The sequence below is a fragment of the Heterodontus francisci genome, chromosome 27 (genome assembly GCF_036365525.1).
Source record: "Heterodontus francisci isolate sHetFra1 chromosome 27, sHetFra1.hap1, whole genome shotgun sequence".
NCBI lineage: Eukaryota > Metazoa > Chordata > Chondrichthyes > Heterodontiformes > Heterodontidae > Heterodontus > Heterodontus francisci.
Window position 1 is genome coordinate 28,207,111 of NC_090397.1, and position 26,610 is coordinate 28,233,720.

A 26,610-nucleotide genomic window follows, 5' to 3' on the forward strand; every position below is an offset into this window, starting at 1 on the left:
GCTCCAGCGACACCGGTTCGATTCTGGGTACTGCCTGTGCGGAGTTTGCAACTTCTCCCTGTGTCTGCGTGGGTTTCCTCCGGGTGCTCCGGTTTCCTCCCACAGCCAAAAGACTTGCAAGTTGATAGGTAAATTGGCCATTATAAATTGCCCCTAGTATAGGTAGGTGGTAGGGGAATATAGAGACAGGTGGGGATGTGGTAGGAATATGGAATTAGTGTAGGATTAGTATAAATGGGTGGTTTATGGTCGGCACAGACTAGGTGGGCCGAAGGGCCTGTTTCAGTGCTGTATCTCTAAATAAAAATAATAAAAAAATTTAAATAGCTGAGAGTTGAATTTTATGTTCGAATACATGGGTAACACACTTACTGATTTTCACATTGATCATCTTTCTTGCTTTGACATGGCTTGTACACTAATCCTTGATCGCAGGTATAATCTTTAGTATGAAAAAAATGTATTAGGTACAAATATAGACAAAATATCTATCTACAAAAGCAACCATTTTAAACATGGTATTATTGAACAAAGCACTGTAAATATTGGCAATAGCTCAGCTTGTCTGGCAGTATCCAACTTCCATCATAAATGGCTTGAGCACTAGCACAGAGCAGAAATAAATTGCAGGTTTATCCTCAACAAAGTTACAACACAGGTTTCCCAACAATGAAGACTCTGATATAAAAGCAAAATGCTGTAGATGTTGGAAATCTGAAATAAAAACAAGAAATCCTGGAAATATCAGCAGGTCTGGCAGCATCTGTGGAGAGAGAAACAGAGTTAACGTTTCAGGTCAGTGACGCTTCTTCAGAACTGACAAATATTAGAAATGTAAAAGGTTTTAAGCAAGTGAAGCGGGGGGTGGGGCAAGAGATAACAAAAGAGGTGTTGATAGGACAAGGTCACAGAGAATAACTGACCAAATGAAGACTCTGAACTAGGTGACGGATAAGGAGTTACAAGCTTGGGCAGAATTTTCCTGCAGGCTTCAGGACCCTGCTGTCAGGCTCAAATGGGGATCAGAAGCCCGCACAGTGTGGGAAACAGTCAGTAACCTGTGATTTTCCCCAATTTGGCCAATTAGTCCAGAGGGCGGGCTCTTGAAGCTAGTGGATCAAATAGAAATTGCCTTTGCAGCTGGGCCACCACTGTGAGGGAGAGGGGGGTGGGGTGGGGAGGGGGGGTGGCAAGCCATTCCAAGGGCCAGCCTGTGACTGCTGCTGAACCCAGGGCCTCTAAACCTGCCTAGAGTGCTGGCCTTCCTGGTCTGCTGCTGGTAGGCTGCCTCCAGGTAGCTAAACTGGCCCCACTGCCTGCAGGGATCTAGAGACCTTACAGCGAAACCTCAATAAGTCTTTAACTACTTGAATTGGCTACCCAACACTTGCAAGCAAGCAGCCCTGCCACTATGCCCCACCACCACCACCCCCAACCACCCATCCTGCCTCCAGGAAAATGACCCCAGGGCAGGATGGAGCCGGGAAACCGGCACGTAGGCTGGCAGCGTGAAATTCCACGCCCGGCTGCTTCCGTCCCCCGCCCCAACAGAAGCTAAAAGTCCTGCCAAAGGTGTCCATCACCTTTGAGAAAAAAAATGCCTGCAGCACTAGGTCCAGCATCTGGCAAAAGTCTCATTTTTTGTTACATTGTCTTTTTTTTCCATTCTTCTCTGAGAAGACTAAACATGTACAGACACTTTGGGCAGGCGCAACAAGGGACATTAAACTTTTGGCATGTGGATTGTGAAATGAGTATGTTTGCTGTTCTGTTAATGACAGCATTAAGGTCAGAAACAAAAGTTCAACTACACATAGCACATTGTATTATTTTTATATTGTATTATTTTCAACTCATTCACTATTAAAGATATCATTTGACTGGATGCCAACAAATCTACTGGTCCAGAGAAGCTGGCTGGGATCATTATGATTCATGCATGATATGAACTATAGGAATACTGCCATCATAGCAATGTGCAGTAATTAACTTAAGTTACATAAGAATTGTAAACATGCAGTGCAAGTTGGGTCAAATTTCTACATGACACTTGACATAACAAGAGAGTTAGTTCACAGGGAACCTTTCTCGATGTTGTTTATCTATGTCTTACGCATTTGAATGATTCTGTCTGCAAGCCTCAAACCTGATTTAGCAGGGCCATTGTTGAGTTTGGACCAAGCACTGGGGTTTATGAGGCATAAAAAAGCAGAACATCACTCAATGCAGCCCTGGTTACAGGACAGTCTGTGAGTAATGCAGACATTCAACTTGTTTCAGTTTCAATTTCTTCACAGATAATCTGGGAAATTTGGATCAAATAGGTCTCTCGACAGTACCCTGCTACCGAAACTACATTGCTGAACGTGAGGCAATACACAGGTTGTTATTATTGCCACTTCCTCATAACCAGTCCAGAATTATGTGTCTCCACATTTCTGCTAAATATGGGGCCAGAATAATGTCTTCAGAAAAGTTATTCGACCTCAAACATTAAATCTGAATAGGATGGCAATCCACCATTTTAGAATGCTCCATTTACAAACACCTTAACATGTTATTGTTTTATTCAGAGTTACTTTTGGAGAGAGCATTGTCATGCTAGGTCCTCACCTGCCAAGAATGAGGCACATTAATTTTGTCATGAATATTGATTTTAAAATGTTGCCGGAGCGAGGAAATGACTTATTAAACAGATCAACCGTGGCTGGAAAAGACATTTGCATATTAACAGACAGTGCTTGGAAGGACAAAGGACCATTCCCTGACACATTCAACCCACAATGGACCTTGATCACCAGGTATTGTGTGTAAGAGCAGCATTCCAGAGACTGCTAAGGTGATACAATCCAGGACTGGTTAGACCAGCTGGTCACATGAATAAATGGCTATTCCAGGGGGTTCTTTTGAACTAGCCCGAGAGAGTTTGAGCTCAATAAGATTGTTTGCTCCTGGACTGAGAAGATCTCTCCTGTCTGCTCCCATCTTTTTCTCACAAGCCTCTGAATCCACTGAAGACACATGAACCCCAAGAGAGAAAAGTCTCCTGCAGCAAAGTGTAAGAACAATACTGGGCCCCAATGAAAAGCAAGATCTACCTACAATCAAGGACTCTACAGTGAGCTCAAAGAACCGTAACAAAATCTCTTCAGATATTGCCTCAAATGTTTTCACTTTATTTTCCTTCTACTCTTTTCTGTCTCGATTTGCATGTATGTATCACATATGCATGCTAGCATGAGCACGTCATGTATCCATAGGCGTCAACCAAATTAGACTTTAAGTTCAAGTTTAATAAATTTCAACTTTTCCTCTTTAAACCTAAGAAAACCTGTTTGTTCTGGTTTCTTTGCCTTATAATTGGAAAGTGGTGAACAAGGATACACCAAGAGCAAGCTAAAAACACAGTGTGTTTAAAATTAAACCCTGTTACGGTAAGACCGGGTGAAGGCTGAGAGGGACCCCTAGACTCTTTCCTCACCGGCTCGTAACAGCTTGTAGTACAGGAAGCACTCCATTTATCATGGAGTTGTTCCCATTAAGGGGCTTTTATTGTGTATGGCAACCTAATGAAAGAAAATTCATAACCATATATTTGCACAAAGTCACAATCACATTGGTGTCACCATATCAGTTATAAAACAGTTTGGTTAGAAATAATTGTTTGCTTTTTGTATCTTGTTGAGTAGCTCCTGTACCTGGAAGTAATTCTTTTTCATTTCTAAACTACTTGATTATCATCCACATTTAAAACACTTACTGCACACTCCATTGGTGAAAGGCCTCCAGTCAACACATATGCCAACACTTGCACAAACCAAAGCAGCAGTTTCCAAGCTACTACAGTCAATGGTGGAATTTAGCGCGCAATAGTCAAAGATACAAGTCTTGATGTACTGGTCAAGGTTGATCTTTCTTCTGCATTGTTCAAATGGCCTGAATAATGCAAAACAGAGTGCTTAAAGTGCAATGAAAGTCATTTATCAAAGTATCACTTCATATCTCAATCAATTTAATAGACAGAGACTTAAACATTCAGACCATTTTCTATTACTTTCTAAAGTGCTTTAATTCTTGTGAAAATATTTAGCCTATTAGACCTTTATAGGTTCCTGTTCCTGAGGTTGCCCCAGCTAGATTTTTCCAGATTTAAATTACTATTTAGAAGTCTCGTGAACATTTTTTTTTACTGTTCCCTGGCCATTAACCCATTAATTAGCTTCACATCTATGTCACAACTGGCTTTCTGGCTTATTTTTTGAAAACCTTCGCCCAAAACCTGGAACGCATTCGACACAAAATGTGATTTGGTTGCAGCAACCGTTACAAATACCTGAAGAGGTCAGCAGCAGGACCAGGGAAAATTGATCCAACAGCCCCGCTTGTATATTGCCAGTTATCTGCTGGCAGCTTGCTGGTTGTGGGGTGTGGTGGGAGCTAGCATGGGACAGGATGGATGGCTGGGACACTAGCCAAGGTCAGCAGATAAGTCCAAGAGAGGGGGCAAGGCAACTGGGAGGGGTCAAGAGCATCTGTGCTCCTCCTGGCACCACATTCAATCAAGTATAAGATCTGTACCTACATTTTGTGTGGGCAGCCTCCAGTTTTCCCTTTTAAGGACCACTGGTTTGGCTGCCATGGTTCCATAAAAACTGATCACAGCATTCAACAACAACAACTTATATTCATGTCGCACCTTTTAACATAATAAAACATCCCAAGTCGCTTCATAGGTGCATTACAAAGCAAAGTATGACACCGAGCTACAAAAGCAGATATTGGGTCAGATGACCAAAAGCTTGGTCAAAGAGGTAGGTTTTAAGGAGTGCCTTAAAGGAGGAAAGCAAGGTAGAGAGGCAGAAGGGTGTAGGGAGGGTATTCCAGAGCTTGAGGTCAAGGCAACTGAAGGTGCAGCCAATGGTGGAGCGATTAAAATCAGTGATGCACAAGAGGCCAGAATTAGAAAAGTGCAGGTAATCTTGGACAGTTGTGGGACTGTAGGAGTTACAGAGATAGGAAGGGGCAAGGCCATGGAGGGATTTGAAAACCAGGAGGAGAATTTTAAAATCAAGATGTTGCTTGACTAGGAACCAATGTAGGTCAGCAAGCACATGGGTGATAGGAGAACAGGACTGTGAGTTAAGACACAAGCAGCAGAGTTTTGGATAACCTCAAGTTTAGGGAGAGTAAAATGTGGGAGGCCAGCCAGGAGTGCCTTGGAATAGTCAAGTCTGGAGTTAATGAAGGCATGAATGAGGCTTTCGGCAGATGAGCTGAGACAGGGGTGAAGTTAGGCGATGTTAAAGAAATGGAAATAAGCGGTCTTAGCGCGTGAATATGAGATCAGAAGCTCATCTCAGAATCAAATGAAACACCAAGTTGTGAACAGAATGGCTTAATCTCAGAGTGTTGCCAGGGAGAAGGATGGAGTGGGTAGCTAGGGAACAGAGTTTGGAGTGGGGACCGGAAACAATGGCTTCAGACTTTCCAATACTAAATTGGACGGAATTTCTGCTCTTCCAGTACTGGATGTTGGATCTATGGCATATGCTGTGTCCAGTTAGGAACCAATTTGGCAAAGGAGCCAGAAGCAGGTGCTAGGCCTCCAAATTGCATAGGCAACAGGCTTAATGTCTGTTTCAAGTGAACTACAGTAACCACCAGCATTAGCAAAACATTCCAGATGCCTCACAAGACCCTTATCAAACAAAATCTGTCACTGGCCACATAAGGGGATATTAGCATGGGTAACCAGAAGTTCAGTCAAAGAGGTAGTTTTAAGAAGCTCTTTCAAGGAGGACTGAGAGGTAGGGAAGTTTAGGGAGGGAATTCCAGAGCTTAGGGCCTAGGCAGCCAATATTAGAGCAAACAAACTCAGGAGTACATCTGTTCCAAAAGGCGGCACCTTTGACAGTGCAGCAGCCCCTCAGTACTGTACTGAAATGTCAGTTTAGATTTCGTGCTCAAGTCTCTGACTCAGATGCAAGAGTGCTACTCACTGAGCAACGGTTGACACCGCAGATGGAAAGCAGTAAGTATAACTAGGGTAAATACAGATGGATGTGTAACTCGTGTTTTGGTTATTTACTTTGAAAAAAATTAAATGTGAAGAACGAGTTCACTTACTTTCCTTGAATGATGTCGCAGATTGTTTGCTCAGGTTTGCATGTTGGCGGAGGAGGAACTGGAGTACAAGGCAAATTAGTAGGAGCTGATTGACAATAAGGTTTATTGGGATCAGCAACTCTCCAATCATAGGCAGTTCTGTGACAACAGTCAGACGGTTCGACTTTCCCATTCTTTCTTATGCATTGGGGTGGGGTGTGTGAGCAGGATCCTAAGATCAGAAAAACATGTTGCAGTGTTTTGTGTACTAAAGTTCATATTACCAGCATAATTATCAATACAATATATATTTTTATATAACTGTATATAGTCACAGAGCACGTACCACATTGGCCTTGGGTGTTATTAATGAAGTATTGTTCTGGCACTCTGATATTAAAGGCATTACGGAAAGCAGTAATACTTGTTCGGATATCAGGAATAGAAATATATGTACTAATGCCCAGTTTAGTAATGTTAAATCCCTCTGAACTGAAGGGAAGACTCACATCATTTCCATTGACCGTTAACTGTAAAAGAAAAGAATAGAACTTTGTGAAAGATGTCCCAAGCGACAAGGAAATCCATATACATGTTGTAAGGTATTAGGTGGGTGATGTGCATTATATAATTAATAAACTAACTTGAAATAGTTTCTTAAATGAAAAAACTTAAGCTGTCCAGTAACTCAGCATTAGATATCTTGTGTTTGAGGTGTAGACTGGAATTTTGCAAGGTTACATAGTCAGGTGATACATATTATACTGTTATTTATATATCTAGATATTATTTTGGATGATTATATGATTGCTGTCACAGCCTATGCTTGTCAAAGGCAAGTGAAATGAGTGAAGAAATCAAGACCTTCTAGATAGGTAATGGCTGTACTATATTGTCAGTGTGCTGTTAGTATTAAACGAGGATAGTACATAATCAACCCAGCAAAAGTTTATGTACATTATAATACAATGGTCATAATAGCAGAGTAACAGAATGTTATTGCTATTATTTTCACTCTTAATGTTTCTCCACTATTTTGGTGCGCTTTCTTTTGCAAAGGTTTGTTTCAAATTGTTCAGGTCACAGGAGTATTAGATGGTGCCATAGAGCAACACACTGTTTGCTCCTCTTAAAACTACAGTTGAATTTAGCTCATACAGCGGCAAGCCTCTTCTCTGCTACCTGCAGGATGCTACACTAAATGGACTTGGATAATCTTGTGTTACAAACTTGATTTCCAATATTTCCTGCAGATGGTAAGGATCCCCAGCACAGAGCTTCTCAAAATACAAATTTGCATTAAATTCTCAATTAGGACTACTCCACCTGCTCCAGGACTTCAGCACATTCTAGCCTGTCATTCTAATTCTTCACCTTGTTCCCACTCTGATCTCTCTATCCTCGAGCTGCCAGACCTCCTGAGTATTTCCAGAATTTTCCGTTTTTACTTCAGTGCCGTACTAAGGAAGTGCTGCACTGTCAGAGGCGGCATCTTTCAAATGAAATGTTAAACTGAGGCTCAGTCTGCCTGTTTAGATGAATGTGAAAGATCCTATGGTACTAAGTAGTCCATACACATATTACAAAGAAGACACAAGGAGTTCTAGCCAACAATAATTAACAAATCACCTACAACAAAAAGAAAAAAAAATCAACTGGTCATTTAGCTCATTGCTGCTTGCGGCATCTTGCTGCGTACAATTTGAATTCAGCATTTGTCTACGTAACAGTGACAACATTTCAAAAGTATTTTATTAGATGTGAAGCACCTTAAGATGTCCTGAGGATGTGAAAAAATCTACATAAATGAAAGACCCTTTTTTCTTCATCAAAAGTAGCAGGTGGAAGAGCATGGAATGGTAATTTGTGAGTGTAATCTGAGAAACTGGCAAAAATGTAATATCATGACAAATGAATCATCAATATTTTGAAGGGTAAAATTTCAGAGGTGCATATTGTAGGCAAGATGATTATCTGGGTGTTAGCCATGCTAAAATAAAACCATACTGCTGATCATGCTTAGGTCAAATCTTTTGAGAGAATGGATAATTTGTAGATTAACAGCAGCCTCTGTGAACTTAATAAGAGAAAGCAGGCAGTAGCTGAAAGGGGTCATAAGAATATGGTAGATAGAAAGGTGGACTGTGGATAGGAGATGAAATAGGTCATGGTTACAGTCAGAGGTTGATGTGGCTCCACACCATTTATCCTTGAAAATTATCAAGATGTTTGGCTGATGGGCAATGAGTAAATTAATAATCAATTGTGGATGTGTCATTCTTACTTAAACCATATATTGGTTGGTGACACCAGTTATTATTAATAATAAACTGCCAATGAATTTTTACAATATAAGCAACACATATAAAAGTACTTACCGAATATGTTTCTCCAGTTGAAATTTGTACAACATTTCCATTGTAAGAAATAACTAGGCCCTTTGGACAAGACTTCCTTATGGAGGGGAGGCAAAAATAATTATCTACCAGAACTGAGAAATTGTATTTTGGAACTTGTTCTTCCACAAGGGTGTATGTGCAGTTCTCATAGAAGTCATACCATAGACCATCAAATGTGTGAAAGTGTGGGTCTCCCCATACTTCACATTCGCCTAAAATTAAATCAAACAGAATTTCAGAGAAGCATCCGTGCTATGGGGTGGAACTCTCAATGTTGGCGGGGTGTGTAATACGGGCAGCATTGGATCAGCCACCCATGATCCATCCTGTCCGTTTTTCACTTCCACTAATTTCAATTGAAAGGAAAATTGGCTGGGATGTATCACAAGCAATTGATCCATTACTGCCCATTTATGGCACAGTCAAAGTTGAAACTTGCCCCCATCATTTCAAACAATATCAATATGACAGTACAAAAGTAAAATACTGCAGATGCTGGAAATTTGAAATAAAAACAGAAAATGCTGGAAATACTCAGCAGGTCTGGCAGCATCTGTGGAGAGAGAAGCAGAGTTAACGTTTCACGCCAGTGACCTTTCATCAGAACCAATCAATGTGACACTAATTTGAACAAATCACTGATACTAACAGTCACATTCCCATTTCTCACAACATCCATTTGCGGTGCGAACTTTCACAGGCTGTATGTCATTGCGGCATGTCGGTTTAATCAATTCTGGACAGACAATGGGATCCATTTTGAATAGATCTCCTTTTATACAAGTAATCATTGTGCAGTTTTCCTTCCATGTCTCCATGCACTAGAAAGGAAATTAGAAATAAATTCATCACTAAAATGTTGATCCAGTTTAATTAGACAAATTTATAAATATAAAAGTAACTAGTATTTAATTTTGGCAACTATTTGAATAAACAATAATTATTCCATGAGAAATGAGAAAGTAGCTTCTCCGAATCTATAAACTGAAGAATTTTAGGTTTCCAGAACTTTGCCTAATTTAAATTATCGATAATTGTTTTATATCAATCGGCATGTGCAATTTTACTGGAGCAACATATTGCTGAACCTGGGAGGACAGCCAAATTAACAACCCAAAAATGTAACAATGTAGAACTAATGTGGAATAATAGAATGTTACAGCAGAGAAGGAGGCCATTTGGCCTTCATAGCTGTGCCACATCTTTGAAAGAGCTACCCAATTCATCCCACTCCCCTGTTCTTTCCCCATTGCCCTGCAAATTTCTTCTTTTCAAGTATCTCTGCAATTTCCTTTTGAAAGTTACTATTTAATCTGCTTACACCAGCTTTTCAGGTTTCAGATCATAACTGCTTGCTGTGTAAAAAGTAAAATTCTCAATTCCCTGCTGGATCTTTTGCCAATGACCTTAAATCTGTGTCCACTGGCTACTGACCTTCCTGCCAGTGGAAACAATTTCTCCCTACCTACTCTATCAAAACCCCTCATAATTTTGAACACCTTTATTAATTTTTCCTTTAATCTTCACTGCTCTATGTAGCCAGCTTCTCTAGTCTCTCCAAATAACTGAAGTCCCTCAGTCCTGGTAACATTCTGGTAAATCTCCTCTGCGCCTTCTCCAAGGCCTTATCACCATTCCTAAATTGCGGTGCCCAGAATTTGATACAATAATTTAGCTGAGGTCTGACCAGTGCTTTTTAAACGTTTACCATGATTTACTTTTTCTGTATTCCATGGGCTGAATTTTACACCACCCCAGCGGGTCAGATGGTGGCGTGGGGCAGCGTAAAATTGAGCGGGAGGCTCCAGGAGGCCTACACGTCCCGCTTCCGCCCCAGCCAAGTTTACGGCATCGGGCAGGGGGTGGGAAACGACCCCCCGCCTGAGGCCAATCAAGGCCCTTAAGTGGCCACTTAATGGCCACTTAAGGGCCCTCACCTGCCTCCATGGTTATTTTACCCATGGCAAGCAGGCATGCTGGGGACGTAAAAGGCCGCCCAGCCATAGCTACCGGCCTTTCTGCGTCCCGGGGCGAGGAGGGCATGGCAATCAGGCACAGGGTGCCCGATTGAGGGCGCCCCCTGCCACCCAACCTACCCCTGGGACCCAAGACACGCCCCCTCCCTCCAAACGACCACTCCAGCCTCACCAGGGAAGGACCGATCCCCCTGGTGAGGCAACCCCTACTTCCCTTCCCTCCAGGGTTCCTGGCATCAGCTGGGCTGCAGTCCCAGCAGTAGCCACCACTCCCGGTGGCGCTGCTGGGACTAAGAGCTGCCGACCCGCTGATTGGCCGGCAGCTCACTGAGGCGGGACTTCCTCCCTCAAGCGGGTCGAAGTCCCGCCTCAGGACAATTAAAGCCCGGGGACCCGTAAGATGTGGGACAGATCCCCTGGCTAGGCGGAAGCGGGTTCGCCACCGACTTTTACGTCGGTGGTAAATTCCCGTCCGCCTATGGTAAAATCCAGCCCCGTGCCTCTATTTATAAAGCCAAGGATCCCATAGGCTTTTTTTTTAAACAGCCTATCAATGTCTCCTGCCACCTTTAAAGATTTGTGTATGTGAACCTCCAGGTCTCTCTTTTCCTGTACCCTCTTTAAAATTGTACCATTTAACATATTGTTTCTACTCATCTTTCCTTCCAAAGTGCATCATTACCTTTCACACTGGTTGAGGAATAGATCATAGAGCACAGAAATAGGCTGCGCAGTTGTTCAGGAAAAGAAACAGAGAGAAGAGGAAAGCAAGAGTTCAAAGCATGCAGAAATATGGGGCAAAATCTTAACTGCCAAGGAATCGGTTTCAGTAGGTTGGGTTGGAATCCCAACATCATTCCGCCTTCTTCCCTGTTTCACCAGGGTGGGACTGCAAGTAAGTGGGGAGTGCCCTTGGATCTGTCATGTAAGTAATTAAAGCACTTAAAAAGCTAATTAAGCATCGTTTTAACCCTCAATTCTGCCTTTAACAGCCAGTGCACATGTTTCCTGACCTTTCAACAACTTGCCAGGGTCACGGAGGCGAGTGTTCAGTGAGAAGAGCTTCTTCAGTGAAACTGACAGGCTGGGCAGCCTTTGATCAGTTACATTGAAGAACTCCAGCTATGGTCAGGTGAGAGGCTGCTGTTCAAAGCACTTCTTCTCTCAGACAGTGCTAACACTGCTTGGCAGATGATTTCCAACTTCTCAGAAGGCACTTCACCTGTCCAGCATTTCACTCACCTTCCCTGCTGCCAGCCTTCACCACAGCATGGGAGCAACTTATGCAGCAGCACTGTGCACCTCTGATGAGGGTCAAGAGGAGAAGCCACACCACCAACAGCACCAGCAGCAGCACTAGCTGCCTTCCTCAGCCACATGCCCCTCCATAGGTCAGAGGGGATGGACACCGAAATCTACCTGGAAGGAGGCAAAACTCCCGACACCGGGTCTACAGGCAGAGGATCAGCTCTCTTGACACCTCTGAGTATCAGGAGGCTCAGGCTCATACAGCAGGTCGCCGCTGGCATCTGCTGGAACAAGACCTCCTTCCCAGTGGAGCAGGTCGGCAAGCATTGCCGGTGGCCAACACCAGAGGACGACCTCACCACGCGTAGTCCCCCACCCTCCATCGGGTCTCTGCCTCTCACCAAATTGTGTGATATCTTCTCTTGAAAGGAGAAAGCAGAAAGGCGCAAGTGTTCGTAATGGCTTGTGTGGAGCGGAGAGAAGGACAACATTTGTGAAGGGGGAGTCTGAGGTATGGTTGCAAAAGGGCAGCTCAGATGGGGATGTGAGGTGCTTGCAGAGAGAGGAATGAGTGGAGCTGCAAGGTGTGTTACTGAGGAGTGCAGTGCAGGAGAATGCTGACAAAGTCAAAGTGTGAGGTCTTGATTTTCAAGCCCCAACTAAGACTGGGAGTGGAGGCAGGTGGGCAGGCACCAACAATAGTGCCACTGGCCAGAGCACCTGTTCCTCAGCTCCATCCCGCTCCCAGGCCATTTTCGCAGCGGGAGTGGGATGCAGGGCTACCCGCCTTCACGTGACAGCTAGCCAACTGGCTTGTTAAGGGCCTATTAAGGCCAATTAAAGGAGACGGCCCTGTAGAGGTGTTCCCACCCCCCACAGTATTGGCCTGGCTACAAAAACCATTTTTAATCTTAAATTCAAAAATTTGGAGAAGGTGCCCTTCATTTTGAAGCACCCTCTCCCTTGCTTACTTGACATCACAGCCTGCTGCTTCTTTCAAGCTGGAAGACTACTGATTGTCCCTCCAGCTTTGAGAGCCCATCCAGCCACTGTCCTTAATTGAACAGCAAGCAAGCCCACCCTCCGGCTATTAATTGGCCGCCCCAGGTGAAATCACATTGAGTGACTGTTCCCACGTAGTGCTGGTTTCTGACCCACATTTGAGACCAATGGCAGGGCTCAGTTCACAGACAAAATCCTGCCCCGGGGCTTGGCACCTGAAAGTGCTATGCCACTCACCTGTCATGCCCTCCTGAGGTCCTGGATCCTCTTGGTTAACTGTCTCCAGGCTGGAGGGACCACACTTCAGCTATTGACCTCCTCGGTCCCCTCCAATCACGCCTGCCTGGTTGGAGAGACTGTCCTCTTCCTCCTTGGGAGAACTCACCTCTCTGCAGCCCCTCAGGTCTCGCAGCAGGACCTACAGGTAAGACTGAGATCTCCACCGAGACCTTCCTAGGTCTCTTCTCCAATATTGTGGTTGCTGCAACCTCAAAAATCCAAATGCAAGTGAGCCCTTGTAACCCATACCATGGTCCCTTTAATTAAAGAGCCTTCCTTTGGCAGAATAGATGGGTCATCCTGCCTGCTCTCCTTGATTGGTCAGGGAGCCCTGAGGCAGGATGCCAATGTTGCCGCTTAGTTAAAGAGCCTCGGCAAAGCTCACTGCTTCACCATTCAGGTTCCCGACCTGCAAATGGTCCTGCCATTCCAGTAGGGACTAAGTTGATAAAATTTTCCCCATGGAATAATGGGAAAGCATATGTGATGTAGACAGGAGGAAGTATTGGAAATCAAATATATAACATGAAATGGAAAAGCATGAATTCAGATCAAAAGGTGCAGATTTAAAAACAAAAAGAGTAACTGGGGAGAGAAAAAGATTAGATAGAAATAAAATGTAATTTTATTTGTTCTTATTTGACTTTTCTGTCTGTTTGATGGTGTTTCTTTGTAATATCTTTGGTTTGCTCTGATTTGGTCCGAGAGTTAGATATGCTATCTTATGCTACATTGTGGTATATGTTGGTAATGTGGAATTAACAACATACGATTTTATTCTGCCACTGTAAATGTGAAAGTAGGATTGATGAAATCACACAAATATTTTAAAGGGAAATTAGAATGTTATAGGCTAAATCTTGGTTTCTGCTATTACAGGTGCAGCACCATACTGAACAAAATTCAATGAATTGGCTTGTGCCGTTACCCAGTTGGTGTCTCATGGATGTAGTAATACTGACATTCTAGGCATCATTTTACAAGTGCCACTCTTGGTGAGGATCCCTGACAACCTGCAGTGTATTCCAATGCACATAGTTCATGATTTAATGTTATGCAATCATTAAGAGTACACACTAACATGTCCAATAGCTGCTCCCAACAGGTTAGACTTACCATTGGAAATGTGTGGATTTTCTGGATTGATTCGGAATGTTGAAGTGCAACACTTATGTTTTTGGAATAAAAATGTAAGTGTAACTTAATGGCTAGACACAGTTAATTTTCTTCTTTAGCCATAAATTCTATAGAATTGACAACATCTCTCTGCTGCCATCCTTGTTCAGTCTACTGCTCCACATGGCTTAATACTTGACAGAGTCGAAGAGATGGAGATCCTCTGATGTCCATCGAAATGACTACAATGTTCTATCACTGGATGAATATAATAACTCATATTTCTGTAGTGCCTTATCTCATCAGGAATTATCATAAAATGAATTATCCTGACTATTTTATGTAGGGATATTCAATTGCCATTAGGTAATTTCCCAACAAAAAAACCTGTAACTTCTTTCACATATTCTACAGATGACTAAAATGACAACATCTGCTGAACTCTATGAATGTCTCAAGTATTAGGTCAATACACTATCAATGTTATAAGAAATGAGTCAAATTTTCTTACCTTCCTCGGTGGGTTTGAACTGCACTTACATGATCCTACATGTGGTACTGTGACTTGATGTATTGTGGGTTCATAGATTGTAGTGTTTACTTTGGGTATTTGTGTTGTTAGTGTTGGCTCACAGCATACTCTAATTCTATAGTCCAAACACATGAGGTGATTCTCGGGCATTTGTTCATTGTAATTGCAAACCAGTCCTTTGTTTATATCACAAGTAACGTTATCCTTTGTTTCAGTTATTGGGCGTTGTGGGAACTTGACAGCTTCACAATCGATGGCACTTATTTGATAAGGGGTGAAAGGACATAGTTTATTGTGAATTGGCTCCAATAATTCAGAATCTCCTTTGTTCTGAATAGATGGTGTATTTTCATTAAACCAAGGTGACCATTTACCATTGCAAAACAGTTCTGTGAAATAAAAGGAGACAAGCTTGTCAACTTCATCATAAATATGAGATCAGAAATTCAGTTAGATGTCGGGTGACACAGTGCAATAGAAAGCTGGCCTTTCAAGGCTAGAGCCTGGTTTTGAATTCAACCCAGATTGAGGTGGAAGCAGGTTTCATTTCTCTCTGGCTGAGTGGGCAGTCTCAACCCAGTTCTTAATGGATATAGGTTCACAGTACAAAACAGTTCAATACTAACTGACAATAAATTAGCAATCACATTCAGACATGCCATGAGAATGATAGGTGCAGAAAGCAGAAACCTGAAGGTAGTACTCTCCTGAGACTGCAGCAATGGCACTTTGCTGGAGTACAGAGGAGGGTAATTTACTCTGCATCTGGCTTTCCTATATCCAACCTCGCAATATTAAGAAAATAAACTAAAACCCTGATTTTAACTCAGAGTGGATTTTGAACAGATTGGTGGTGTGGTGGGTTTTGTAAACTCTTCCCCCGTTACAGAATGAGGCCCAGGCTATTTTAACTCCCAGGTTTCATTGACATGCTGCTGATTCACTTCCTGCCAGGAACTTTTTTTTATTTCCAAAATATTTTATTCATACATGACAAAACAGTTCCAAACAGCACCAAGTCAACAATACAAAGAGTGCAAAGGGGATTAGTTTCCTTCAATACAGGAGTGAGTTGTCTCACAACCCTTCCATTTCATTTTACATGCCATGTACATTTTACAGCAAACACATATATTCTGGATACAGATCGAGGGGTTTTCCATGGATCCAGCCCCTCAGTTCACCTTGGTGGGGGGACCTTACACAGTGGTCTTTCCCCATTGAACCTTTGCTGTGGCTGCCCCAAGCTTTAGTGCGTCCCTCAGCACATAGTCCTGGACCTTGGAATGTACCAGTCTGCAACATTCGTCATGGACAATTCTTTGCACTGGAAGACCAGCAAGTTTTGGGCAGACCAAAGGGCGTCTTTCACCAAATTGATAGTCCTCCAGCAGCAGTTGAGGTTTGTCTCGGTGTGCGTCCCTAGGAACAGCCCGTAGAGCACAGACTCCTGTGTTACTGAGCTGCTTGAGATGAACCTCGACAAAAACCACTGCATCTCTTTCCACACCTGTTTTGCAAAGACACATTCCAGAAGGAGGTGGGCAACTGTCTCTTCCCCACCACAGCCATTTTCTGCCAGGAACAAGTAGAAACTGACCCCTCCTTCAAAATGGACCTATCTGCCTTCCTGCCACTTCCTATTCAATGACTGTACGTCACACTTCTCAGTCATAGTATCTTATGAAACTATGGCCTTGTTCAGGGTGCAATCACAACTTGTGGGGGAGGAGCAGTGATTAATCAGAAAATTGCACTGACAATGAAATTTAAAGGGACATCATCACTTTAAGTGTCGGCATGAGAGAGAAGCTCAGCATCAGCTTTCTCGAACACCAATACGTTGACCATGTTTAATTGGGTAATGACTCAAAGCGCAGTGAAAGATCTGGTCATACATCATATTAGTTGTTACCTGTAGTGGTGGTGCTGATAGACTGACTTGTGGTTGTTGTCACTGTTGTATATCTTCCTAAATAAAACACAAAAGAATTAAATGACCAATGTTTGAATATAACAAAGGAAAATCAAGTGTTTAAATATGTCTCTCTGTAGCTTAATGCACTTTATATTACTTATAAGAACAAGTACCTATTAAAAACATCACTGAAATGCCATATGGGTTGATTGAATGGCACATTTTATTACATTTCCTTGTGGATTTGGAGCCTTATAGGCTTCACATTGCATGTCCTTGTTTCTGTTGGTTGCTGTTTTAAAGTGGTGCTGCTTTTCATTTCACACTTCTACCCTTCGCCTTTAAGGTGTTACTACAGGCCCTTCAAATTCAGCCACCCAACTTGCCTTTCTGCCTGTAGATTGGGATTTTATGCTGGCCAGATACAGCGACTCCTCTGGTTGGGTGCTGAAAAAGCCCTGTCCCACCATCCACATGATTTATGTTCCTCATGAAAATCTATATTTCTATCAGCTACTAATTCTCAGCTGAACTGACAGGAGGTCTTGATACCCGACTCTACATTGATGTCTAGGCATTAGGGAACTGTAATCTCGTTGAAATGTTTAAAAAGATTAATGCAGTGAAAACATTTAACAAGCTCCTAAACTACGAGATGGCTCACACAGCAGCAAACCACCATAATGTTCATTGCCAACTGCACACAAATTCAAAAGGAAAGAATTAAAAATAATCAGAAAATGAAAGGAAATGAATATAAGCAATAAATCATTACCCAAAACAGAAGCACGAATACTTTCTTGGAATTACTGAAAGTATCTCAGAGCTTTCTATGTCGAAAAGAGGGGGTTTTCACTTGCCCAGAGATCTAAGTGAATTTGTAGCATGTTCAAGAAGAAAAAGAAACTCTCTTTAGCTTAATTCAGCTACTGGCTTTAAGACAGAAGATTAACACTACACTACGACGTGAAAGCGGAAGGAGAGAGAGCAGGACCCTGGCTTGAGAACTCCCCTCCCTCAAGGCAACACTTGTCCTGTCTGCGCAAAGACCTGTGGTTCCAGGATTGGCCTGCTGAGTCACCTGAGGGCACACAAATCACGAACCCTGGCAGACGTTATCCTCATTTCGCGAGACTGACGACGCAACGACAATGTGACATAGACTTAGCTGTGAAACAAATTTATTAAAAAGGAAGAGAACAAATAATGCCAACACTACCAGTTTTTGCCATAGTTGTTAGCTTAGCTAACTCCTCGTGTCATAGCAAATAAATCGTTTGCCACTGCTGTGCCTAACTATAACATATGTTATAAAGCAATTTTTTTTGCCTTTCTGCACAGTGGCGCAGTGGTTAGCACCGCAGCCTCACAGCTCCAGGGACCCGGGTTCGATTCCTGGTACTGCCTGTGTGGAGTTTGCAAGTTCTCCCTGTGTCTGCGTGGGTTTTCTCCGGGTGCTCCGGTTTCCTCCCACAAGCCAAAAGACTTGCAGGTTGATAGGTAAATTGGCCATTATAAATTGTCACTAGTATAGGTAGGTGGTAGGGAAATATAGGGACAGGTGGGGATGTTTGGTAGGAATATGGGATTAGTATAAATGGGTGGTTGATGTTCGGCACAGACTCGGTGGGCCGAAGGGCCTGTTTCAGTGCTGTATCTCTAATCGAATCTTATCAGCTATATTCTGCCAGTCTCTTTGTTAGGACCACAGCCAGAATTTAACATTTGAAAAATAAACTAAGAACTAACTGCACAAAAATGATCACGACCAAGCTAGTGTACGTAATTACTTTTTTAAATTGGTAAATACATACATATTTCAGTAACTACCAATGAAACAAATTTTGCAACAAATCCAAAAAAAAATGTTTCTAATTGAATTGAATAGTTTGCTTCCTTCTTTTCAGATATCCTGAAGGAAGTGACTAATTGTTCCAACAATATGGGATGTCATTTCTATTAGTAAAGCTGTATTTTTTAACCCTGGCTGCTTTAAGTGCTACGGATGTTAACTCGCTGGGGGCTTTCTTGTAGTTCAACAGTGCAATGCGCTTAGTGGCTATGACAGGTTCCAGCTCTTCAGTATGAGATTGAAACCAGTCTGCATTCCTCTTCGCACGTTTGTCGTAGGTGGTCAAAGCTGACTCATAGATGGCGTCTCTGATGTGGGCCCACTTGGTCTCAGCATCCCCTGTGGGAGTGTTTTGAAGGGCTGTTACAAGTGAATTTAGAAATTTTTGTAACAGCTGTGGATGAGAAATTCTGCTCGTGTTGATGTGCGGGTGGCCCTTCTGCTTGGAATGATGCAACTTCTTTGGTCTGAGTCTAACCTTGCTGCACACCAGGGAGTGGTCGGTGTCGCAGTCCGCACTGTGGAAGCTGCGTGTGATTTGAACACTGTTTAAGGAGGCTCGCCTTGTGACGATGAGGTCTAGCTGGTGCCAACGACGCGATCTTGGGTGCCTCCATAAAACCTGGTGACAGGGTTTAGTGTGAAAGAACAAGTTGGTGATGCAGAGGTTATGATAGGTACACAACTCAAGCAGTCTCTGCTCGTTCTCATTCATCCTTCCAACGCCATAGCGCCCAAGGCAGGAGGGCCATGAGTCATGGTCGGTCCCAACCCTGGCATTAAAGTCCCCCAGCAGGAACAGGTGTTCAGTGTTGGGGATTCTACTAATGATATTATGGAGTTCCTCGTAGAACTGGTCTTTAGCTTCAGGTGGGGAGCAGAGTGTTGGAGCATAGATGCTGAGTAGGTGTACTGGACCAGAGGTGGCGAGCAGTCGGATGGACAGTATGCGTTCCGAGCCATTTGAGGGAGGCTCTATCATGCTGAGCAAGGAGTTTCTGATGGCGAAGCCCACTCCATGCTGTCTTGGTTCTTCAGGATCCCTGCCCTGCCAGAAGAAGGTGTAGTCTTGCTCTGCTAGAGATCCACTCGCGGGGAGGTGTGTCTCCTGAAGTGCTGCAATATCTACATGGAGTCTGCTGAGCTCGTTGTTAATGATGGCGGTCTTCCGAGAATCGTTGATTTGTGTAAGGTCTTCCGACAGGCCAGGACACATAGATCTGACGTTCCAGCTTGCAAAGCGAAGGGCTGGTACCTTCTTTCCTTTTTTCATGTTGTTTGGTGCGGTGTTGTAGTCCACTTTTCGGGCAATGACCCTGAGCTCCAAGCACCCATTGAAGCAGGTGGACTGTGGCGGGACAGAACCTTATTGATCGGGGGCTACCCGGTTTGAGGCGGGCGGTAGCTGTCCAGTGAGGTGCGATGACCTCTCCCACCAACAAAGGCAACCCGTGGTGCCCAATCTCTAAGCCAATTTAGCTGGACTTATAACCCTTAACTGCTGCCTTCTGTGTTGTTTCAGTCGCTGTGAGGCGACTATGGAGTGACCTCTCCATGGCGCATGCCTGGGTGAATGTATAGAGGTTGAGAGTTGCCCAAGCGTCAAAACCCCCCTCTCGGCCTTTCTGGTGGGGTCCAAAGGAGTGCAGAGCACGACGTTTGGCACCGGTATGGCTGCAGGAACTGCCGGAAACATGCCAAAGGTGACACATGACCGCCTACGGGGTTCCGCTCCGGATTTTCTGTTAGGGTTTACTCCCTTAGCCTTGGTCTCTCCCGAGATGCCCACAAGGCAGTGGGGTTGTTAGGGCCCCTACACAGGTGTAGGAGGATGCCGGTGGGAGGAGGGGGAGGGGTTGTGAGGTGGGTGCGGGGGGGTGGGTGGTGAGCTGAGAGAGTGGAGCTGGGAAGGGGAAGGGGGGGAAAGGGAGTGCAGGTAATAAGCCATTTCCTCAGTTCCCACCATCGATGCCTGGAAAGCTCATCCGCATCCTTCGGGAGGTGAGCGACATCCTCGGGCGCCGGTACCAGCATTGCCGACAGTGTGCTGTAGATGCTCTCCGAGCCATCTCCCGCGGGCGCTTTGAAGTTGCGGCTGAGGAGCCGTTTGTGGCTTTTTGCGTGTTCGGGGCTTCCCTTCTGTGATACCTATTTCCCTAGGGTCCCGCTGCTCCTTCTTCTCTGCAATGGACTTACCGCACGCCGTGGCCGCGGACACTCCAGACGGTGTAGACAGCAGGATCGGAGATCAAAGTATCACCAGCTGTACTTTGCAGTTTTGTTTGTTTTCTCAATGAAATTGAACGTAATCCAAAGAGCAGCAAGGAAGCTCCCTTGCTGCTCAACTCTATCCATGGCCATCTGCTCCCATTCTTAGTGTTTTCTCCCCCAATCTACCCTCAAACTGCTTAAACACCCCTGGCTCTTTAATCAGTTAATTTTAGCACTTAAAGCAGCCAGAAGCACTGCACAGCCAGGCGTTGCACAAACGACTACTGGCAACACCTATGCAGTCATATTGAGCTGGCCTCAGACACCGGAAACATCAGAGGAATGTATGATGGCATTAAGAGAGCTTTTGGGCCAACCATCAAGAAGATCGCCCCCCCTCAAATCTAAATCAGGGGACATAATCACTGACCAACGCAAGCAAATGGACCGCTGTGTTGAGCACTACCTAGAACTGTACTCCAGGGAGAATGTTGTCACTGAGACTGCCCTCAATGCAGCCCAGCCTCTACCAGTCATGGATGAGCTGGACGTACAGCCAACAAAATCGGAACTCAGTGATGCCATTGATTTTCTAGCCAGCGGAAAAACCCCTGGGAAGGACAGCATTACCCCTGAAATAATCAAGAATGCCAAGCCTGCTATACTCTCAGCACTACATGAACTGCTTTGCCTGTGCTGGGACGAGGGAGCAGTACCTCAGGACATGCGCGATGCCAATATCATCACCCTCTATAAAAACAAAGGTGACCGCAGTGACTGCAACAACTACCGTGGAATCTCCCTGCTCAGCAGAGTGGGGAAAGTCTTTGCTCGAGTCGCTTTAAACAGGCTCCAGAAGCTGGCCGAGCGCGTCTACCCTGAGGCACAGTGTGGCTTTCGAGCAGAGAGATCGACCATTGACATGCTGTTCTCCCTTCGTCAGATACAGGGGAAATGCCGCGAACAACAGATGCCCCTCTACATTGCTTTCATTGATCTCACCAAAGCCTTTGACCTCGTCAGCAGACGTGGTCTCTTCAGACTACTAGAAAAGATTGGATGTCCACCAAAGCTACTAAGTATCATCACCTCATTCCATGACAATATGAAAGGCACAATTCAACATGGTGGCTCCTCATCAGAGCCCTTTCCTATCCTGAGTGGCGTGAAACAGGGCTGTGTTCTCGCACCCACACTTTTTGGGATTTTTTTCTCCCTGCTGCTCTCACATGCGTTCAAGTCTTCAGAAGAAGGAATTTTCCTCCACACAAGATCAGGGGGCAGGTTGTTCAACCTTGCCCGTCTAAGAGCGAAGTCCAAAGTACGGAAAGTCCTCATCAGGGAACTCCTCTTTGCTGACGATGCTGCTTTAACATCTCACACTGAAGAGTGTCTGCAGAGTCTCATCGACAGGTTTGTGGCTGCCTGCAACGAATTTGGCCTAACCATCAGCCTCAAGAAAACTAACATCATGGGACAGGAGGTCAGAAATGCTCCATCCATCAATATTGGCGACCACGCTCTGGAAGTGGTTCAAGAGTTCACCTACCTAAGCTCAACTATCACCAGTAACCTGTCCCTAGATGCAGAAATCAACAAGCGCATGGGAAAGGCTTCCACTGCTATGTCCAGACTGGCCAAGAGAGTGTGGGAAAATGGCGCACTGACACGGAACACAAAAGTCCGAGTGTATCAAGCCTGTGTCCTCAGTACCTTGCTCTATGGCAGCGAGGCCTGGACAACGTATGTCAACCAAGAGCGACGTCTCAATTCATTCCATCTTCGCTGCCTCCGGAGAATACTTGGCATCAGGTGGCAGGACCGTATCTCCAACACAGAAGTCCTTGAGGCGGCCAACATCCCCAGCTTATACACACTACTGAGTCAGCGGCGCTTGAGATGGCTTGGCCATGTGAGCTGCATGGAAGATGGCAGGATCCCCAAAGACACATTGTACAGCGAGCTCGCTGTTGGTATCAGACTCACCGGCCATCCATGTCCCCATTTTAAAGACGTCTGCAAATGCGACATGAAGTCCTGTGACATTGATCACAAGTCTTGGGAGTCAGTTGCCAGCGTTCACCAGAGCTGGCGGGCAGCCATAAAGGCGGGGCTAAAGTGTGGCGAGTCAAAGAGACTTAGCAGTTGGCAGGAAAAAAGACAGAAGCGCAAGGGGAGAGCCAACTGTGCAACAGTCCCGACAAACAAATTTTTCTGCAGCATCTGTGGAAGAGCCTGTCACTCTAGAGTTGGCCTTTATAGCCACTCCAGGCGCTACTTCACAAACCACTGACCACCTCCAGGCGCTTACCCATTGTCTCTCGAGATTAGGAGGCCAAAGAAAATTTTTTTAACTCACTATGTATTATGACAGAATTAAAGAAACCAATACCTAGATAAATTTCAGACAAAAATGTTTCATATTTGTCACAGCCACATGTTCTGGAAATAACTATAAAAAGCCATTACTTACCAGGGGTGGTGGAAGGTTCAGTGTATTCTGTAAAGGAAGGTTCAGCACTGAGGATTACAATAGCAAATGCAGAAAAAAACTGAAGGAAACAATGAATTTATTCCCATGATTGACAAATTCTAAAAGAAATCATTGGTCTGGATTTTGCAGTCAGTGTGAAGGAACAGCGCTCACTGTTCATCAAGCTGACAGTTTCCCACAGACTTTTTGAATAGCAACTTGCTGTCATTGGGTGTCAGATCCAGCATGGCACCCTCTACAGGGAATCTGTGGTATATATGAGCAGGGCAAGCACCAATGTGGCTCTTCAACCAATCAGATTGAAGAATCATTGAAACATGCAGGAGGAGATTTTAATTCACTCAAAACCCATTCAATTGCAAAGAGTTAAAATCAGGCCTGCCGAGTATGAATGAAGAAGTACCATTGAGCAAATTTAATTCATTGTAAAATCATATTCAGAAAGTAAAATAAAGAGGGGGAAGAAATATGGGATTAAGACAGAGAGATAAAAGAGACAGAAAGAATAAAGTAAAAAAAAAAGAACCAGAAAATTGCATTTTTATTGAAATTTAAAGGGATGTCAACATTTTGAAAGAAGCAACATGGAAAAGAGGCCAAAGTTCATGTCATTTTTGGAAAAGCTGAAAAGGCATTTTAATTCATTTACAAGGTAGCAGAGGCAAAGGGAAAAGAGGGACACTGTTGTATATATTCCTAAATAAAACACAAAAGAAGTAAATAACCAGTGCCAGGGATATAACAAATGAAAATCAAGCTGTTAAATGTGCCTATCAGTAGCTTACTATAACTTCTTGGAGAGGAAATAATTGCTAAGTACAGCAAGTAATTTAAAATAGTAAATGAACACATGGTTTGAGGTTACAGAACTCTCAGTATGGGTGTTTCCTTGCCCCAGGCAGCCAACAAGCTGGGAGAGAACAGGTATAGCAGCCTCCCAGCCTGTTATTTATATAGAAGGCATTGGACAAGCATCCACACAAAAGATTACTGGCAAGACAAAGTGATTAATTGTTTCAACAATATGAGTGTCATTATTTTGAGTGAAGCTGTATATTTTAACTGTTTGTGAACCATGACAAAGTTAAAGAAACAAATACAGAGCTAGATCGTAGATGATATTTTGGCTGCAAAATTTGATAATGCCTGAAAACGGGTGCGGGGATCGCAATGCATGATTAATACCTCCACCCCCCACCAGCAACCCCCACCCCGATACAGGCAGCATACAAACTTCAGGCTGCTTGCTCATTTACATGATAGCTGCATGCAGCGAGCATTTAGTAAACTGCTGAGTTGTTGCACACCTGAGCAGAGGGTACAAAATCATGAGAGGCTAGCATCAGTTAAAGGCAGCTTGTACCAGTTAAAGCCAACCTGCACCGTTTCAAGAGTGGGTTCATTCTGGCTGAAACAGGTGCTGGAACTGGTTACAGAAGAGAGTGTGAGCCAGGAGAACATTGAATGATGGCACAACATGGCAGAGAGCTGGCTCCAAGATTTTTAACACTGCATTGGAGGCCTGGGTCAAGGAGGTGCAGAAGAGGAGAGATGTCATCTATCCACTGGGTGCCCAGACAATCTCTCAGAGGGCAGTGAGCAGATAGCTGTGGTGGTCAATGCCAGGAGTGTAGCCCCGAGGACCTGGATGCAGGGTTGAAAGAGGTTCAATGGCCTCACACGAGTGGTCAAGGTCAGCGAATGTATATTGAAATGCCATATTCCACCAACTGCACCATTAGCCCCACACACTGCTCAATGCAGCACACCCCCATCAGTCACTTACCAACAATCTCTATCAAGCTAACCTAGCATTCATAAGCATAAAGTATGAGATGGATCAGCTGCATGACTTTCTCCCATTCCTTGATATCCTCATCCTCAGTGGTGACATTTTGTGACAAATAATCTCGATAACTGAAGTAGTATTTAATAAGAATATACATTATAATACATCCTTCTTGGTTGGAGCTTCGATACTGAGAGCACATATCAGCTCGTGCAAGTTAATGCACATTGCAGATTTTACCTCAATTGACGCCAAATTCTTGAAATACATTTTAGTTGCGCTAAACACTATGGGCTAGATTTTACGTCAGGCGGACGGGAACTGGCCATCGACATAAAAGTCGGTGGTGAACCCGCTTCCGCCCGACCCAGGTATCCGACCTGCATTTTATGGGCTCCCCGGGCTTTAACTGTTCTGAAGCGGGACTTCCACCTGCTTGAGGGAGGAAGTCCCGCCTTATTGAGCTGCCGGTCAATCATCGGGCAGGCAGCTCTTAGTCCCAGCAACGCCAGTGGGAGCGGTGGCCACTGCTGGGACTGCAGCCCAGCCAAGGACATCGAGCCAGGACTACAGGTAAGTTTGGTTTGGTTTGCCTTGCCAGTGTGATTGGTTGCGTCCCGGCGAGGCAAGGGTGATCGTTTGAGGGGAAGGGTGGGGGGGGGTGTCCTGGATCCTAGGGGTGGTTGGGAAGCAGGGGCGGCCCTCAATCAAGCACCTTGTGCCCGTTTATCAGGGCCCACCCTCCGCTGAGAGTCCACCAGCTTTCACTTGGCGGCCTTTCACGTCTCCCAAAAGCCCACTTGTCACAGGTAAAATCCCCATGGAGGCGGGCGAAGGCCCTTAAGTGGCTGTCAAGTGGTCACTTATGGGCCTTGTTTGGCCTGGGACAGGCAGCCTGTTTCTTGTCACCACCATTACCTACCATTATCTGCAAAAGAACCTGTTGTCCAAGGGTTGCCAAGCTCGATTTCGAAACAAAAACTGGCGAGTCCTGTATCTTGTCTCGGAACTTTGATCAATAGTCTGATAGGGTTTTGCAACTAAACCTGTATGATGGAGTGAGATGGACTGGCTGCATGACTTCCTCTCATTTCTTGATATTGTTTTACATCCTCTGTGTTGAGGATGTAACAAATAGGTCTGGTAACTGACAGTGCGTTATTTGATAAAAACATATATCACAATATACCCTTCTCACTTGGAGCCGGGGACATAGATCAGGATTAATGGCATGGCAGTTACTGATCATCACAAAATAATCCATCAATTTGAAGTCAATTTGCTGATTGCATTCCATTTTGGCAAACAGTATGTCAGGAGCACAATTTCCTAAACATTGCCCTATAAATTACAACTTTATATCCACTAATATAAACATTTTCACAGCAAACAATTAGAATGGAAAATTTAGGTGTAAAAATGAAAGCCATAGCTTGTTCCCAACTCAATGACAGACCACATACATTTAGAAAACAATCCACTTGTGGAAACTGACTTTGTGCAAGGTATGAAACCACTGTCACTTACCAGGTATGTAGCTGGTAGTAAATGTAGTTGAAGTCAAAGTCTGTATTGGCGGCATTGTTTCTACAGAGCAGGAAAATATTTCAACTTGCTACACTACACACTAAGGCTCAGGGTATCAGGTTTAAAAACTTACTTTTCTGTTGCATGTAGCCAAAAATGAAA

General features: G+C 44.2%; 1 protein-coding gene across 3 annotated transcripts in view; it reads right to left on the reverse strand.

Moving 5' to 3' along the window:
* LOC137384717 (mucin-2-like) overlaps nucleotides 1-26,610 on the reverse strand; it is a 212,090-nt gene that overhangs the window by 12,480 nt on the left and 173,000 nt on the right. For all 3 annotated transcript variants that reach the window (XM_068059034.1, XM_068059033.1, XM_068059032.1), the window contains 9 exons: nucleotides 23,112-23,138; nucleotides 16,573-16,629; nucleotides 14,637-15,046; nucleotides 9,154-9,325; nucleotides 8,484-8,716; nucleotides 6,452-6,635; nucleotides 6,127-6,337; nucleotides 3,761-3,936; nucleotides 373-442 (listed from right to left, as the gene is read on the reverse strand). In XM_068059034.1, the coding sequence (XP_067915135.1) occupies nucleotides 373-442; nucleotides 3,761-3,936; nucleotides 6,127-6,337; nucleotides 6,452-6,635; nucleotides 8,484-8,716; nucleotides 9,154-9,325; nucleotides 14,637-15,046; nucleotides 16,573-16,629; nucleotides 23,112-23,138 (1,540 nt within the window). The remainder of the gene's footprint in view (nucleotides 1-372; nucleotides 443-3,760; nucleotides 3,937-6,126; nucleotides 6,338-6,451; nucleotides 6,636-8,483; nucleotides 8,717-9,153; nucleotides 9,326-14,636; nucleotides 15,047-16,572; nucleotides 16,630-23,111; nucleotides 23,139-26,610) is intronic.